The sequence below is a fragment of the Misgurnus anguillicaudatus genome, chromosome 19 (genome assembly GCF_027580225.2).
Source record: "Misgurnus anguillicaudatus chromosome 19, ASM2758022v2, whole genome shotgun sequence".
Classification (NCBI taxonomy): domain Eukaryota; kingdom Metazoa; phylum Chordata; class Actinopteri; order Cypriniformes; family Cobitidae; genus Misgurnus; species Misgurnus anguillicaudatus.
The window spans coordinates 9,467,739-9,486,305 of NC_073355.2; the positions used below are offsets into that span (position 1 = coordinate 9,467,739).

The 18,567-nt window shown below is 34.7% G+C and overlaps 1 protein-coding gene and 1 long non-coding RNA gene across 4 annotated transcripts; both read right to left on the minus strand.

The window, feature by feature from the left end:
* Positions 1–1,029: 1,029 nt before the first annotated feature.
* On the minus strand, positions 1,030–9,578 carry tnfsf18 (TNF superfamily member 18). Of its 2 annotated transcripts, none has more exons than XM_055186549.2 (3): positions 8,679–9,578; positions 2,606–2,672; positions 1,030–1,896 (listed from the first exon to the last, which is right to left on the minus strand). In XM_055186549.2, the coding sequence occupies exons 1-3, from the start codon at positions 8,850–8,852 to the stop codon at positions 1,532–1,534; spliced, it is 606 nt and encodes a 201-aa protein (XP_055042524.2). In that variant the 5' UTR covers positions 8,853–9,578; the 3' UTR covers positions 1,030–1,531. The 2 variants fall into 2 exon arrangements, with proteins under 2 accessions (XP_055042524.2, XP_055042522.2); XM_055186547.2 differs by having other exon boundaries at positions 1,030–1,908.
* A 2,966-nt stretch (positions 9,579–12,544) lies between these two features.
* Positions 12,545–14,096, minus strand: LOC129429704 (uncharacterized). 2 transcript variants are annotated; one of them, XR_012359130.1, is made up of 6 exons: positions 13,802–14,096; positions 13,635–13,703; positions 13,470–13,535; positions 13,288–13,361; positions 13,103–13,202; positions 12,545–13,019 (listed from the first exon to the last, which is right to left on the minus strand). It is a non-coding gene; the product is annotated as an uncharacterized lncRNA (long non-coding RNA). The 2 variants fall into 2 exon arrangements; XR_012359129.1 differs by having other exon boundaries at positions 12,545–13,202; positions 13,802–14,092.
* Positions 14,097–18,567: the final 4,471 nt, after the last annotated feature.

The following is an 18,567-nucleotide window of genomic DNA, read 5'->3' on the forward strand; positions in this document are numbered from 1 at the left end:
ATGGGACCCTTAACAAACATCCTTCCTTTGTAAAATTTTAGCATTTCTCCTATCTTATATATCTTTAAAGGTATATTTTGGGCATTTTGTGTTATAGACAACAGACAGCTGGGACAGGAAACAACAGTAAAAGGGACTTTTATTTTAAAGTATGCTACAGCAATGGGCAGCACTCCAAGGCTGAGTCTAAGTACTTGAATCGGCCTTAAGACATCAACTTTGAGTCTGTGGGTTTGATTTCAAGAACTGGTCGATCTTACAGAAACATATATTATACCCTAACCCCAAACCACAATGACGCTTTACAGTAAACCACGCTACCGTCATGTAAACAGACTCGAAACCCCAGTCACTTAACTTTCTATTTTCTACCGTAATGTAATGACATTCACAGACTAAAGTGTCCAAATCTGTTTCTTAGCACTGTTTAATTAATGGCATAAATAAATACAAGCAACGAAACCCCCCAGCTAACAGAAAAAAGCTCCAAGAACGTTCCATGAAAGTTCCCAACGCTCCCAAAAACGCTCTGCCAACATAGAAAGCGTCCAGTTTTCTTGACGTTCTAAGAACGTTTCTGTGTTGTCTGAACGTTAGAGAAATGTTACATTTTACAATTTTTAAACGTTATAACAATGTCATGTTTTAATGTTCACACAATGTTTAAAACAACAGCTGTTTATTATATTGACTTGTTTGATTGTTATGTAAATGATAGAGAAACATTGCATTTTATTATTTTATAAAATATTATTTCTGAATGTTCAGTAAATATATTGCTGTAGAAAACACAATTCACTTATTAGGTTTAGATGTTGATGTTTTGTTTCATTTTAAGTCACCATTATTGTGATTAGTGTTTGTTTTAGTTGGACTCTTGACCCTTGACTTTTGCTTGCTATTTTTTTTTCCTGGTTGTGCTAACTTTTTGTTAACTTTTTTTCAGACAACACAGAAACGTTCCCAGAACGTCAAGAAAAGTGGACACTTTCCACGCTGGCAGAGCGTTTTTGGGAACGTTGGAAACTTTCGGGGAGCGTTCTTGGAACTTTTTTCTGTTAGCTGGGCCGTAATATAACACACAATAATACGTCTATATGACTATATATAAATACTGTAATTTCAGTGATTCATGTTGATATGCCAGCTGAGCAGTAACATCTTAGTTGGCCAAAGCTTCATTTTCTTTTACTTTTTTAAAGGGAGATACGTTTGAAAGCCTCTTCATTCTCCCTTGTGTGCAATTGAATAATAAATATTCACATAGTGATCAAACACAGGTTCCCGATCCTCCGTTGGGATCAAAAATCCTGCTCCATTGTGTCCATGTAGAAATACATAGCAATACAAAGTGTCCACTGAGTGGGGAAAAAGCTTAAATATAGTGCAATGAAGGCAGACAGCCTCTTCAGGGAAAAATACATCTCTTAAATCTCTATACTCCATCCAGTGTGTATTTCAGTGCTTCCCAGCATACTGTCCACATTCATATTGTCATCCGTCAATTTCACGATACAGGGTTGATTCAGGATTATCCAATCCTGATTACACCCAGGTAAGTGTGTTTCTCATCAGTTTTGATTTTGGCTTTAGGCTTGCAAGTTACAGTTATAATTTCTCCTTTATTCAAGGTGATTCCTTTACCCATGAAACCAGTTGAGAGGTTTGTGTTACTGATATGACTCGATAAAAGATGACGCAAGTTTGTGTCTTGTCTTGCTTCCACAGTTACTTCATATTTCTGTCCCTTATCCCCACTGTCAAGGGTGACCTGTAGGTAGAGGAAATATTGGCCATCCTTATGAACCGTCAGCTGTGTCTCTCCAGAGATGAAACTTTGAGATTTAATAACTCCATTGTCCCACTGGAGTTGCTCCACTTTGTCTCTATCATCCCCTGTGGAAAGGTCTACAGATAAGTCATTCTTGGGTTTATTATTATGCAGTTTACAAATTGAAAATGTACTGCATGTTTAAATATCTTATTTCTTACGGAGAAACAATTCAACCTGTAGCATTTATTTAAAGCTCATTTACCTTTATCACATTTAGAGCAAGTCTGAGGACATGTTAAGATGTAGGGTTTAAAGGAGACATTTCACAAGACTTTTTTAAGATGTCAAATAAATCTTTGGTGTCCCCATGCAGAGTATGAATGTGAAGTTCTAGCTCAAAATACCCCACAGATAATTTATTATAACATGTCAAACTTGGCACTTTGTGTGTCCTTTAAAATGCAAATGAAATGCAAACACTGATCACCATAATGGTGGTTGGTTGAAATTGAAACTCAATTTTGCTGTCAATTATTTTCTCTCTTTCTCTCTGCAATAAATGGCAGTGCCATTGTTGGATAGTGAAAATTAGGAGATGGTATTATTATAATATTATCCACTTCTGACATCACAAGGGGAGCCAAATTTCAATTACTTGTTTTTTCATATGCTTGCAGAGAATGGTTACCAAAACTAAGTTCCTGTTTTTTTTTGTATACATTTTCTATGGTGAACACCGGGGACCCAATTATAGCACTTAAACATGGAAAAAGTCTAATTTTCATGATATGTCCCCTTTAATGGTTTAAAAATGGGAAACTCTTGACTTACATTTTGGTTGAAATATTATTTGTTTATCTTCTGTGTCTTTGTTGTTGTCATGGGATGAGGTGAAGTTCTGTAGTAACACAAAGATTGTTCAGATAAGATAGAGCTCTTAACATCACCCACATTGTATAATTATATATAGAATTTTTTTAAAGAAATACCTGGCAACACACACGTGTAATGTTGGCCTGAATACAAAATTAAGCCTTTTTAAAGTATAAATGGAATTTGACGGGTTGACACCTAGAGATACAGATACATACAAAGGCGTTTGCTTGGGTGTTCTGTAATGTGAGACTGTGCCCTAAAGAAGGGACAGGATTTACCTCTGTAACCGTCCCTGTTTTGTCTCCTACTGAAAAAGAACTAAACACTCGCGGTTGCCGCGTCCTGTGTGAAACGCCCATAAGGCAGAGGTTTTCCCCCATTGCCCACTACACGCACACACACATGCACACACACATACACAGGCTACTAAAGGGTTAATGGTGCCACATGGTGATCAACAGTAATACTGACAAATTTTACCTCTTAGCAAAAGGAAAAACTGCCAACAATCAAGAATGCATGATTATATAATGTCATGGCTTTGCAATCAATGTTGTTATAATGGAAGTCAATGGGGCAAAAACAGCCACAAACACCTAATTAGGGAGAAAAAAATAAAATCTGATGCTGCACAAAGACTAAAAATGCATCAAAGTCAATGTTTTTACTAATCTTTGACATGCCCAAGACTGTGAAAAAGGTTTAAAAAAAAATCCAATCCACAATCACTTTTTATATTTAAAAAAATCTGTAATTTTGTGTTTTTCCCCTAAATCAATGACATCACTTATAAACTTGGCAATTAAAGAGTTAAAATCATGGAAGTTTTGTAAACATTTGCTAGTTTTGATCAGTACTGAAGGTGATTAACAGATTTATGATTTTTTTATTGATAAATCTGATACACTTTTACAGCCATTTAATTTAGTGGCTTTTTTAGCCACAAACAACCCGAAATGGTATTAAATTGGAACAACCCACAAGTGTTAACATGGTAACACCTAAAGTGAAAACTAAAGTAAAGAAGTAAAAAAAAACATATATATATATATATATATATATATATATATATATATATATATATATATATATATATATATATTAGGTGTTACTAATTTAACATATTTTATGCACCTTAAAGTTATGTCAACTATTCATAGGTGCTCTGGGCGTTTTTGCCAAGGCATTGTTAGGCAGATGCAAATGTATGCTGACTGGTTGTTAGCCATATTGTCACAGAAAGGTGGTTGCTAAGGTGTTGCTACCAGTGTTGGGCAAGTTGCTGAAAATTAGTAATTAGTTACAGTTACTAGTTACTTCTTTTAAAAGTAACTGAATTACTCTACCAGTTACTGTATATCAAAAGTAATTAGTTACTTAGAAAAGTAACTTTTAAGTTACTTTTATGTCTGCTTTTTAAATGTAAATATGAACAGTACTGAACAGTCAAACAGTAAAATGATATGGATGGGCTATTTTACACGTAAGACTCTAATATATCACATACAGGAGGCTATTTTGCTTTAGATTCAACCTTTGAATATTTTTGTTAGAAATTATCTTAATATGTAAACTTAGTTTATTTATGTATATCATTTAGACCATTTAGACAAATATTCTGCATGTTTACAAAAATATATAATGTGTTAAAATTGTGTAGTGTCTCTTTAAAAATCTGGAGACAATTGTGTCAACATGTCATATTTTCTAAAATAAATTATCATTTTTCTGCTTTCATATTTATTTTAATAAGTTAGAAACGTCTCCGCTGTGTCCTGCTGACAGGCGCGATGCGCGTGCAACAGATGAGGCAAATTATGGGTCCTCCGAAGTTTAGACCGTCTCATTTCAGTTCTCGTCGCGAACTTCTGAGCGCCTTGAAAGGCCGAGTGCTCACCTTTTATCGCATGCTTAGTAGGGTGAAGCCCTTAAAGGGAAACCAGGCAAGTCTGCGTAATATTTCTCTACGAGCTCCCCCTAGTGTCTGAAAGTAAATGCTTTCAAACACACTGTCGTAAAAACTAACTGTTGTCCCTCCCCCCTCGGAACCAAGTTTATCAGCTTATTTCCAATCCAGTTAGGTTTCCCTTCCGTCAAGGGTTTTCGATGCTTCTTCCCCGGCTCTGCCATTTGCAACAATCGCTAGCCGTGTTTAGCTCGCCTGCCTATGTGTTGTTTGCTGTAAAGTGATACTGCTTCTCGCGATATCTGAGACTTTGCGAGACTGAAGGCCACCGGGTCGGATACTGCGAAGTGCAAGTTGGGTATTCTTCCTACAGACGGTAGGGGCGGGCGAGAGAGACTTGATTCGTCCGGTAATGAGTCATTTAACCATATACCGACTTACGAAGATGATTTATTAACATAAAAATGCTGCCTTGTGTCCCTTTAAATTGGAACACAGCTTGTGAAGCTTGCCGCAGGGACTGCGCTCTTTGGTCATATATTGTTTGTTTTCTGTTGGATTTAAATGATACACAGGATTAAAGGAAGATATTTAATCAGAAAACAGAGTAGGCTATGTGGATTGTTTTGTTGGACGGACACGGAGCGAGTGGATTGTTTTGTCAGACGGACGCAGAGCGAGTGGGTTGTTTTTTCGGATACGGAGAGACTGAAACTAAAATTAAAAGTGAGCTCAAACATACTATGGAGTTTTAACACGGGCGTACAGCGCAGTGTGAATATTTTAGTGGAAACCACAATCGCGGATCGTTCTCTTCCATGAAGCAGATGTAAACATCTAAGAATATATGAACATTTCTTAGATTTATTACCTTTGTGGACTACAAATGCAAGGTGATGTCATAGCCTACTGCGATTGCTTGGTGAAGATAATTTACAAACATGAGACCGGATGGATTATGACTTGCGCACAATTTTTAAACAAAGGTATGTTGTCCCGTTTAGATTTTTCATGTTCATACTATATGCACTGTCAGCTATGATGAAGGGTAATGAATCATTGCGCCGCCAACTACGGTCCTGCGACGTCAGATATGTCTTGTCTATTTTTTACAAAATAGAGTAACGCGAGTAACGAACTCATTTAAATTTCAGTAATTGTAATTGCGTTAATTGATTTAAAAAAATACTTCCTTACATGCTCGTTACTGCTAAAAGTAGTACTTTGTAACGCGTTACTCCCATCACTGGTTGCTACAGTGTTCCAATGGTTACTATGGTATTGCAAGGTTTAAAAAATAATAATGATATCAACTGAATGCTCTCGGCACATATTACACTTTTGTCAATTACTTCAAATCCACTTAATCCCGGTCTCAGGCCATTCAGAAATATTGCTTTGTTGGCAGAATCCATTAAACGCTATCACAATATAAAAGTACTCCACTGTAAAAAATAAAATTCAATAAAAAAAGTAATTTTGAGATAATTCAAATAGTTATACAAATATTAGTTGACCCAACAATTTTTACACAACTACACTGTAAAAAATCTTTGCTGCCTTAGATTTTTTGTTGAATCAACTCAGTCATTTCAACTTACTATTATTTATCTTGACTAGAGATGAGTTATTATAACTACAGATGAGTTGTTATAACTTATAAAATGAAGTTGACTTTTTTCAACTATATTTTATAAGTTGTAGCAACTGATCTCTTGTCAAGATAAATAATAGTAAGTTGACATGACTTGTAAATCTGGCAGCAAATATGTTTAACTCTATATTTAGAGTTATCTAATATTTTTAAGTTGAATTAACTTAAATTTTCAAGGCAACAAGGTAATTTTTATGTTGAACCAACAGTGTGCACAGAAAAATACTTGAATGAATGACAGCATGTCTACATCAAAGTGCAAAGAGGTTTGTACCTGGTTAAAATAATTTTAACGAATATATTAGGACATTAAATTGATTTTTGAGCCTTTTACATTTCAGAAAGGACAGTGAAGAGTGACTGAATTAAAATGATATACCAAACTTATGTTTTTTTAAATACCTTCCTTTCACCTAACACGTGTGTGGGTACAAATGTTAAATACGCAAGGCTTGTGATGTCATTGAAACTGAATAAAAAACAATGCGGAGCGATGAAAAGTGGCATTTCCCCTCAGTGAAATGATGTCATGATGTCTATTCTGTGGTTGATGGTTTGTCTTTACCCGACCGATAAACCTTCTGCTTTTTTACAGAAAAACAACAACAACTTTGAGGAGAAAGTATGGTTTCAGAATGTCAAAATAGCGTTCTCATATCTTAAAGGTGTTACGTTCGAACGAAACCACCAGTTTATTTTTATAACGCAACGAAATCCTGCTCTTCGAACAAAAAGCGAAAAGCAAAACTACTCTTGGTATTGATCTAGACCTTACATTGTAACTAAAATAGCAACTAAAATAGCCGAGTTTCATAACACACAACAAAAGCATGACTCAAAGATTCAAAGCGGATCTTCACAAACCATAAGCCATAGATAGTTTCGCTTGTTCTACCTTTTTTTCATCACTTGCTCTCTTATGTTTGATGTGAGGAGGCCTGCCTGTACATGTACTGACATGATACTGTGACATTTATTCAGGATTGTAGCCAACACAACTCATTTACATTTATTTATGTAGCAGATGCTTTTATACAGAGTGACCTTAAAATGAGGGAGAATACAACTTCTCTTATATTTTGACTTACAAGGGTAAAAATGGGAAGTTTAAATGCTTGTATAACACAAATAAATGACATAATCACCCAGTAAGACAACCTATGGATTCCCAATATTTATTTGCTAACCAGATGTTTATTAAAAAAATGTGTGTATATATATATATATATATATATATATATATATATATATATATATATATATATATATATGAGACACACACACACACACACACACACACACACACACACATCCTGGTTTCCATGTTTTGTGGGGACATTCCATAGACATAATGCATTTTATACCATACAAACTGTATATTCTACTCCCCTTACCTACCCTTTTCCCTAAACCCAACCATCACAGAAACCTTTCTGATACTTCACATTTTCAAGATACATCATTCTGTTTGATTTATAAGCTTGTTTCCTCATGGGGACCTCAAAATGTCCTCACAAGGTCAAAAATGCACTGGTATTTCTATCTTTGTGGGGACATTTGGTCCCCTTAACATGATAATTACCAGGTACACACACACACACACACACACACACACACACACACACACACACACACACACACACACACACACACACATACAGGCATATATATAAAATTGCCTCAAAATATATTTGTTTATATGTTTACATAGTAGTGTAAATTGTTGTGTTAACTAATATTTTTGTGAAGTTGTGTAATTAGAAAATAATAAGACTGATATCTGATTTCTCTATTGGAATATTATTAAACTACTTGAATATTATTTTCATTTTGGGTTTTATTCTGTTCATAGACCTGCTACACTTTCTCAGAAGCACCCAATGACCATTACAATACCAAAACTATATTAACAGTATAATATGTCTTTACACAAACTGGAAATAATCCAACATGTTACTGGAGTTTGTATCTGATATCACATCGGATACATCCCACATATAGTTGACATTTGGTGTTGATTGTGGTTCCAAAATGTAAATGTCAAACATCAAGAAGATGAAAGCATACAAAATGTGACAATATCATCAAATATCCGACCAAGTGGTACTATATGCCCATGACGAACTAAACATGTGCTTACTGTGCTACTCTGACACCTGTGTGAACTTATCTATCATTTATAGTGATTCATTCAGGTTCATTGATCTTTTCTTTACATCTTGCAGTGCCACGGGGTTCAATATTGTCCCGTCATATAAGTATGTGCTATGATTACACATTTCTGTATTTGCCCCCAGCTGCGGTCCTGAGTCATCAACCCGCAGTGGTCTTACTGTATCCCACCAATATGACTATAATATCTCATATTAGACCTTTGATTAGTACTGTACTAGAAGATGCCAGGATTCACACTTTTATTTTGTCAAATGCCAGGTGTTCAATAATAAAGAAGAAGAAATCATCCATACCTTCTCCTGTGATGCTCTAGGAATGAACTGTAAGTAGATTATGGATGTGGCGAGGCCGAGAGTCAGCAGGGTGGACCAAACCATCAAGCCCCAGATCAGCTTCCTCTGTTGGGCCAGGGCACCCCCATCCCTGTTGCCCACTTTTTCCTCACAATAGTCAGCAGATAGAGACATTCTTCCCGGCAGCTGCAGTGACTTCGGCAGACTGACTTTAGCGAGGCAGGGATTGACGATCTAGTATGCGCCTGGCCCCCACCCCACTTCTTCTTCTGGTTGGCCTGTAGAAAAAACCTCAGAATGTGTCAAACTTCCTGTTTGATGAGTGTAGATGTGCGTTCGCGTTCCTGTTCGGTTTTCTCAACAGATGTCCAGGAGGAGCGCTGTATAGTGTACTTTCCCCTGAAGCAAGGGTGATGTGCTTTGCGATACCTCTTGTAAAGATGAGGGACTGGCCCTCCCACTCGCTGTTGCAGGGGAAGCAGCTGTCATAGAATAGACATCTGGGAGTTTTACTCAACAGACCACGTGTGACACGTTCAGTTCTGCGCTCAACCTTTTGTTTTGCGTAGTGTTGCTGGTTTCTGTTTTCCTGCCCTAAATTGATTTGTGGGTAAAGCGATCATGCTCTGACATGTTCAGAATTTGGTGCCATGAGAATCGGGGACACTCTTTTTAACATTTTTGCTTTCTCAAAGAGCAACATTACTTTCTTACCCCTTCAGGGTCAGTAAAACCTTTCCTTACTACAAATAAGCTTTTTTTCAACAGATGTCAAAGGTTCTTCTCTGGCATTTTTTAGCATCTTTGTACAGTATGAGTGTATGGGTACCAGTCCCAGATAGCACGCAACCATTGAAACAATGTTAAAAACAGTTGATTTGTCAATGTTAATTGCATTGAATCAATGTCAGGTTTGCCCCCTCCATTAATATTGAAAAAATATTGAAATTTCAGCAAACCATCATTATTGTGATCAGTGTTTGCTTTAGTTGGGTCATTGACTCTCAACATTAACTAAGTTAATTTTTTATTTTCTTTTTTTAGTGTTTGTATGTGTTTATGTAGACATGTGCATTGGAAAAGAAAAATGTGTTTCAAAGTTAAGTTGAAAATTATTTATTTTTATGAAGATGTCAAGATGATATAAAATTAAGCTGCTTTATGTGATGATGTTGATCCATATTTGACCATTATAATTGTTTTGGCTTGTAAATACACTGTGACGAGACAAACAGAAAAAATGCTGACACATTCAGACATCATTACTCATCCTACAAATCTCAACAATGGTGACAATCATCAAACAAATTCAGATTAAACGATCAACTGCAATGCATGCTGGGAGTCATAAATTAGTTTAGTACTATGATGATACCCAGCATGCATTGCAGCATGAAGCTTTATTTTGTTGATCGTCACCATTGATGAGATTCATAGACCGATTCATGATGTCAGAGATAGATTCAGTAGTTTAATCTTCTTAATGTGTTTTTATAATTCTCAAAATAACAGACCTGACACTCCAACTAGTACTGTAATGTCCATTTCTTGCACATCTTTAACAGTAGATGTGTCTCTACAAGAATTGAACTACTTGATAACATTAGATCTTTTTTTTTTTTTTTGTCACAGTAGATGTATTTTAAAAACACCGTTTCAGCATCTAAAGAAAACTTACCATTAAAACACAAGAGTCAAAGGCCCAACTAAAGCAAACACTGATCACAATAATGGCGATTTGTTGAAATTTCAATATTTTTTTCAATATTAATGGAGGGTGCAAACGTGATATTGATTCAACAATTTTTAACATTGTTTCAATGGTTTCATGCTATCTGGAAGTGTTTCCCAATCCTGGTCCTCGAGGACCACCCTCCTGTTTCAGATGTCTCCTTATTTAACACATCTGATTTAATTCATCAACTTGTTACGTAGACATGTTTACCATTTTGGAAGGAGGATGATAAATTAAATCAGGTGTTTTAAATATGGAGACATCTAAAACTTTCTGGGAGGGGGTCCAGAATTGGCAAGCACTGTACTAGACCTGATCACATCTGCATTAAAGGTGCCAAAAAATGCATTGATACAATATGTTACCATTTTCTGATACCTACATAGAAGATACGTGACTTTATTAGAGAGCACCTATTGTCCGATTCACGTTTTTACATTTCCTTTGTTGTGTAAGTGTGTATTAGTACATGTTAATGATATGCAAAAGGTACAAACCTCAAAGTAAACGATGACGCGAGTTATCATCTCCAACGTACACTGTTAGACTTTTTATTGTATATATGCGGGAGTTACTGTAACTGCCCCATTACAGTACCATAACTGTACATGTTTTTTCACTATGATGCCTTTACCGCAGTTCCATTTTACAGTATAATACCCTTACTGTAACCTAGTTTTAAAAATATATTGCCTTGAAGGGGAATCAAACCCAGTTTGGCCATGTCGTAGTTCCTTAACACTACCACAGTGCTACAGAGTCACTTAAAAAAAGTTACTCGCTAAACTCCCCAAGTAGCCTCTTCTGTCACTCTCCCGACACTCTGTGGTGTCACTAGTGTTTTGAAGTCTTGAGGTCAAATTCAAATCTGACGGTCAAGCATTTATCCATAATCCCTTTCTTGTTTCTATCTACAATTCTCAATAAATTATTTACACTGCTGAAAACAATTCACATTTAGAAATTTGCTTCACTGCTAAAAGCATAACAAATAAAATTTTTATTTTTCCATTTTATATGCTTTTATAACACTGTTTTATTCAACTATAGTAGCACTACTGCTGTTGTTTTACAGCAGTCTACCGCAAATTCAAAACATAGAGTAAATCATTGTAAATTAAATGTTAATACCCGTAATGCAAAGCATATTACAGTAATGAACTGAAAAAGAAAATGATGGTATTTTACTGGGCATTTTGTGGTAAGTAACTGTAGAAATTACAGTTAAGTCTAACAGTGTAAATCTCTTTTTTTTACTACAACAAACGCACGGATTGTAGGCAACAATTTACTTCCTCGTATTGGTGATGTAGACAAGACCGACATTATCATAATTCCTCCCGCTTCGGACTCACAGCCTTTAAGTTAACTCCTGTTAGCAACCGAATCTTTCAAACATGGTAAGGAGCACTGAAAAAAATTATTCATTCAATTTACTCATTTTTTTAAGGTAAGTGTTACAATCAATTTATTTAAGCTACATTTAAACAAAATTGTTTTATTTTATTTTACAATTTTTTTGTTTAAATGTATAGCTTAAATGAATGTATTGCAACCACTTACCTTAAAATAATTGAGTAAATTGAATGAATAATTTTTTTTCAGTGAGCGTCACTTTCCAACTTACGACAGAGGTATTCAGGCCAATCACAACGTACAGATTAGCTGGCCAATCAGAGACACAGCGCTTTTTATATCTGCACTGTAAAACCTGACAAGTTAACTCAACTTAAACCGTTTGAGGAAATCGATTGCCTTAAACCATTTAAGTTTTAAAACTTATACTGTAAACTGTAAATTTTAAGTGCATATTACTAAAACGGTTTGAGTTACCTTTACTCAAATATATTAAGTTTGCTTAAGTTCATACCACTCAAATGGTTTTAGTTTACTTAATAAATTTTATTTAGTTCAAACAACTATATAGCTACTCAAATGGTTTGAGGAAACTGATTGCCTTAAATGGTTTAAGTTGACTTAACTCAAATGAATAAGTTCACACAACTATATAGCTACTCAAATGGTTTGAGGAAATCGATTGCCTAATATCATTTAAGTTGATTTAACTCAAATGATTTTAAGTTACATAAGATCAGAAAAACATTAGTATAAAAAAAAATGACAGAAAAGGGTAAAATTATTACAGTTTATTGAACAATCATTTATTTTACAAACATTGCTTTAGACATAAAACAAAAGTGTGCTGTTCAGTCTAAATTCACATTAAAACTAATTTAAGATTTACAAATTCCTTATAAAATATATCAAGTATTCCTTTATTGACTTTAATAGACTGTCCAAACAGGAATATTTTAAAACAAAATCAGTGTACTGTTCCTTAATTCAAATGACATTTAAACATTTTTAAGAAATACACTTTTCCCATGAAATTTCCAAATTACACAGGGTCACATTTGTCTACACCAAGCAGTGAGAAAACTCAAATTTTATTTTTTCACAGACAAAACTGTGGTCTACTCACAGCATGATGAGTAAATAAATAGGTCCACTTGTAGTAACATTTCTTTAGTTTTTGTTGTGTTAATGACGGTTGTTAGATGAAAGTCAGTCAGCCTCCTCAATAGTAAAGACACGTTCGTTCTTACCTGTGAGAAAACACAAAAATATGAATAAATGTTTCACTAACAGAACGGTGGTATACTAACAACATAATAATCAAATGTGGTACCTTTAAAGTTTTTGTGTGTAAATGGTGCTTGGTTGAGAACAGACAGCCAGTCTCCTCAATGGTAAAGATCCAAAATAATGCTGGACGCATTCGTGCTAACCTGTGAGAAAACACACAAATATGAATTTATTTTCCACTTACAGAAGTGTATTATACTCACAACATAATAAATGTGGTAACATTACCTTTAAAAGGTTTTATGAGTGAATGGCCGTCCGTCAGTCCTAACTGAGAGAAATTCAAACTTGCCCAGGAAATGCTTGTGCCGAACAGTAAGAAAACACGCACACAAATATGAAAATATACATTTTCCATTGAAAGAACTGTGGTGTACTCACAACATAATAAATAAATGTGGTAACGTTACCTTTCAAAGGTCTTGAATGACTGTTTGGTTGAGAGCAGACAGACAGTCAGTTAACGTTAGTCCTTACTGAGAGAGAAAAAACACAAATATGAATTAATTTTTCACTTCCAGAACTGTGGTGTACTCGCAACAAAATAAATGAATGAATAAACATGGTAACGTTACCTTTAAAAAATTTGAATGACTGTTTGGTTGAGAACAGACAGACAGACAGACGGTTAATGTTAGCACTTACTGAAAGAAAAACACACAAATATGAATTAATTTTTCACTTACAGAACTGTGGTGTACTCTCAACATAATAAATGAATGAATAAACGTGGTAACGTTACCTTTAAAAGGTCTTGAATGAATGTTTGGTTGAGAACAGACAGACAATCAGTTAACGTTAGCCCTTACTGAGAGAGAAAATACATACATTAATTAATTTTCCACTTAACTTTACAGAACTGTGGTGTACCTAATGCATATTTATCTGCTGATAAAAATGAGTCTGAGGCAATATTGCTGTGTCAATGTCACGTTGTCTCGTGGTATGTAAACATTACACACATTACTGTAACCGAGTCATTAGGCTAAAATGAAGAGTCATGACAAACAAACACGTTTTTAAAGTTTATGCTTTAAAGAGGAGTCTGAGGCAATATTGCTGTGTCAATGTCACATGGTTTCGTCTTATGTCCAACAATACACAAATTACTGTAACACACTGTAAACAAATTCCGTAGAAATTACAATGGTATTGCAGCTGGGTTGCCGGTAATTTACCGTAGATTTACATTTATGTTATTTACTGGCAAGAGTTTGTTCAAAGTTAAATACATTTGAAACATTAACAAGTCTTTATCTTTACAGATTAAAACTATACAATAACAGCCTCATGCAAAGCATTCTGGGAACAAGAAATCATCATCAACCTTTTTCTGTTTTTTTGCTTTAGATTTTGTTTCCCAGAATGTTTTGCTTGATGCTGTTTTTTTAGCTCTACTCTGTAAATACAAAGACTGGTTTAATGTTCATTCAACTTTGAACAAAATGTCGCCAGTAAAAAACATAAATGCAACCCAGCTGCAATTTCTAGGGATTTTTTTTGCAGTGCAGAGACAGTATTACAACGAAGAGTCACAACAAACAACGTGTTTTTAAAGTTTAAAGATGCTTTAAAGAGGAAGAAGTCTGAGGCAATATTGCTGTGTCAATGTCGCGTTGTCTAGTCATATGTCCAACATTACACAAATTACTGTAACCGAGTCAGTATTCAAATGAAGAGTAACGACAAACAACATGTTTTTAAAGTTTAAAGCCCATTATTTACTTCAGGTGTGTGTGAGGGAGAATGTGTGATTCAGTTATTCAGTACTTATTCAGTTTAAGTTCATTTTTAATGTAGTACTTATTCAGTTTAAGTTATGGTTAATCATTTGCAGTTTTTGAGTTCATATCACAGTTTTTATTAAGTGAAATTAACTATTTAACTAATAAGTTAAATAAACTAATTTCGTTTAGTGACTTACACTGTTTTACAGTGTGTGTGTTTCAGAAAGAGAGTGAAATCTGGAGCTACAAAAATGTACGGTATGTGGAAAATAATGTATTTTTTACCATAAATCACGCAAACACATTGTATTATACCAAATAAATAATGTTTTTTAGCAATTAAATAGGTGCTCTTTAAAAAAAGCTCGCACTGCTAATCTTTTTCATTTTTATCATTAAAGTTCTACTTTAAATCGTCTTGAAAAACAGTCTGACCAAAGCGCAGGTAAATGCAAACAAACTAAAAAAACTTTATTCCACCTAAAAAAAGTTTTTCATGATAAATATCACAACTACCATATGACCTGCATCTTGTGGTGTATCTGTGAAAGTTTTGAAATGCGAGCAAATGTTCGAGGCCTAAATGAACGACTCTTGCTATTTGTCATCAACCCGACAAAATACCTCAGAACACACACCTGCAGCAAAACAATAAACCACAACAAGAGAAAGACGAAATATCAACACTTTCCAAAGCCACTAGAGATTTTCCCGAGTTTAACTTTTCAGAGGACCGAATGAGATGAGATAATAAATCTGCAAAGGGGAGAGCAGAAGAGGAAACGCAGTATCCGTGTGAGGGGGAAATGAAACGCAGGTTATCATGAAGTAAAGGAGGCGATCGGTCACTTGTGTGAGTGGGCTCCTCGACCTTCTGAGGAAGTTTAGGGCATTAAAAAAAAACAAACAAAAAAACACCTGTGGGGACGTGTGGGGACAGGATGGAAAATAATGTGGTGTCCATCAGTGGTCTTGCTCTCTCCTACACAATTTCCATCAGCTGATCGTATTTTTTTCTTTATAGCTAATTATATTATAAATGATAACACTACTTTGACAGCCATGGCAAATGATAGACCAGGGGTCGGCAAGTAACTTTGGCCGCGGGCCAATATTTTTTTTAGCCAGTAGATGGCGGGCCAACTGTTGTTGGCACACTTACGTCTTATTTTGAATTAGCCTAGTATAGGCTATCTGATCTTTTGTCAAGAAACATTGTCTTTATTTCCTATTTAAAAGACGAAAGACGGCATTAAAAATTGCTAAAAACATGGTAATGGGTCTGTGTATCATTCGTTCAATCGGTTTTTTTTTCAAATTAAAAACAAAAATGAAAAAATTAACCACCACGGGTTTTCTGATTGTGTGCTCAGATAAAAAAATTAATTACTGTATTAGACTTTTTTTTTATTTAACTCCTTTATAGGCATAATATATCAATGAAATCATTTTAAACAGATCAAGTACTATAGTGGTAATATTACAGGCATTTATGCTCTCATGAAATACTCTTACAGTCCGACTTTTGAACTATTCCTTTTTTTATTAATATTTATCCGGGACACACACATACGCACCTAAGGTTTAAGGAGGTCTCCGCTGGACTGTTTTTTGTCCAGCTCCGACAAGGTTCTATTCATAGATTCATTTGTGTTCACCCGCTTTATTTCCCGACCTGACGGATCCGCAAAACTTAACGTCACGTTTCGTTTCCAGAATCTCACATTCAAATGTCTCTAACGAAAAGAGACAGATAATTTTAAATGTTATACAAAAATTGTGTTCGTGCCAATAAAAATATTATTTTAACATTGTATTCATTGTATTTATAATGAAATATAAATAATAAATTAAATAGGACAAAACCTCTCACTCAAATTTCTCACCATCATAAACCGAGTTGGTTGCGGAGTTGCTGTTCAAATTGCTGAACATCCTCCTTTGCCAAATTTATAACGTTTTAAACGGAGGTAAAGATCAAAGAACTATGCGTTAGGAAAATTAATAATGGCTTTATTTTAATAGACATGTAAAACCATATTTTGGCGGATTACTTTCATTTTTTTAACGAATTTACCTGCCCATTTAGTCTTAATAATTAACGGTAAACGAACTTGACTTGCTGTTTTCGAAGGCAGGTCGAACCTTAGGTCGGGCGCTCGAGCCCCAAGTTCATGTAGCAGAAAACAACAGTATTCCTTTCAAATCTACTTTAAAAGTGTATTAGTTAAAATATTATTGCAGTAAAAGAGTTTATTTTTATCATATTTTGTAGTGGTTTCTAAAAGCCAGCAATTACTTTTCAGTAATTTGCAATGTCACGGAGTTTAACGTCTTCACGCGTGATGAATTGACATGATTTACGAGGTAAATTTGCAAATGATTCATGAAGTCATACCTCTGCAATTATTTGATCGATTGTGTTTTACAAGTATGCTCAAACTCTAATGACAGTTATGATCGCGGATGCGCTGGTAGAGAAAGAGAACGAGAAAAAGCGGCCCGTTAAGATAGCTATTATACGCATTTTTTTCAGGACATTCTTGCTATTTGTCAGTGTAGCAATAAATAATAATAATAATATACGCGAATAAATAATAATGAAAAAAGTTCAAAAGTCGGACTGTAAGCGAATGAGACTTACAGGAAAGCATGGTTGCTATTCAAACCCTTATTAAAACCCTTATTAAAATGTAATCTGTTAGTACCTGATCTGTTTAAATTTATTTCATTGGTATATGTCTGCTAAGGTGTTCAATTAAAATTTGTCCGAACCCGTTTTCATTCATTTTTTTATTTTTGATCTGAGCGCACATTCAGAAAACGAGTCGTGTGATTTTTGTTAAGGAAATAAATAAAAAAAAAAAAAGTCAATTTTATTTATTTTAATTTTGGTTTTGAATTGAAAAAAAGAATGAAAGAAAGATAAAAGGGGAACATTTTGTAAACAGTTATTGTAAAATAAAAAAGTCTGATTAAAAAAAAATTAAAAAACGGACTTCAAATTAATCCGGCGGGCCAGAAAATATTGCTGGCGGGCCACTTTTGGCCCGCGGGCCGCCAGTTGCCGACCCCTGTGATAGACTATTAAGTAAAATAAACCCACAGGGGAATTTCAGAGGTGAGAAATGGTGTTAAAGCGTTACCAGAATAGTTTTACTGACTGTCAATTTATTACATCTGATATTATAGCACCATTAAATCATCCGTTTATTTAAGAGACGACTCAGCGATGGACTGTTTAACATAACCTCAGCCTTTCCTAAGTATTTTTTGAGGTGGCTAATTTGTATGAATTCGTACAATCTCAGTTTTTAATACAATCGACACCATTATTTGTTGTTTTTGCAATGATACAATGTACATATATAATTATGTAATAGAAAACATGCAGAAAATTCGGGGAAATGTGAATATGCGGTGTTAAAAAAGCAGAAGAAAATAGTAAGTGTGTCAAGTGTTAAGTGTGAGCTCTCCTTACACTTGAGCAATAGCAGGAACCTTTTATTTTTATATTTTTAACATGTTGTGTACATATTTTCAGTTTTTTTTATTTGTATGTATCTTAAAGCGAAAAAATAAATCTGGATGTCTATTAAAACTGCTGGCCTAAGACTTTTTTCACAATACTGTACTTTCAAACAACTTATGGTTTTAGGGGTGAAGCTTGAACATTTCCTCTTTTTCGAATAAGCGTAAATATTTTTGGTATGATTCACATCATATGAATTCATAGGAATGAACCAAATTAGTAACACATTCCAGTGGGAACAGTCATACA

Excerpts from the sequence above, each read along its gene's own strand:
- tnfsf18 (XM_055186547.2), bottom strand. The coding sequence starts at position 8,852 with ATGTCTCTATCTGCTGACTATTGTGAGGAAAAAGTGGGCAACAGGGAT. Across the intron at positions 2,673-8,678 it reads CTAGAGCATCACAGGAGAAG|AACTTCACCTCATCCCATGA; the intron begins GTATGGATGATT and ends GTGTTACTACAG. Across the intron at positions 1,909-2,605 it reads AATAATATTTCAACCAAAAT|ACCTTTCCACAGGGGATGAT; the intron begins GTAAGTCAAGAG and ends ACTTATCTGTAG.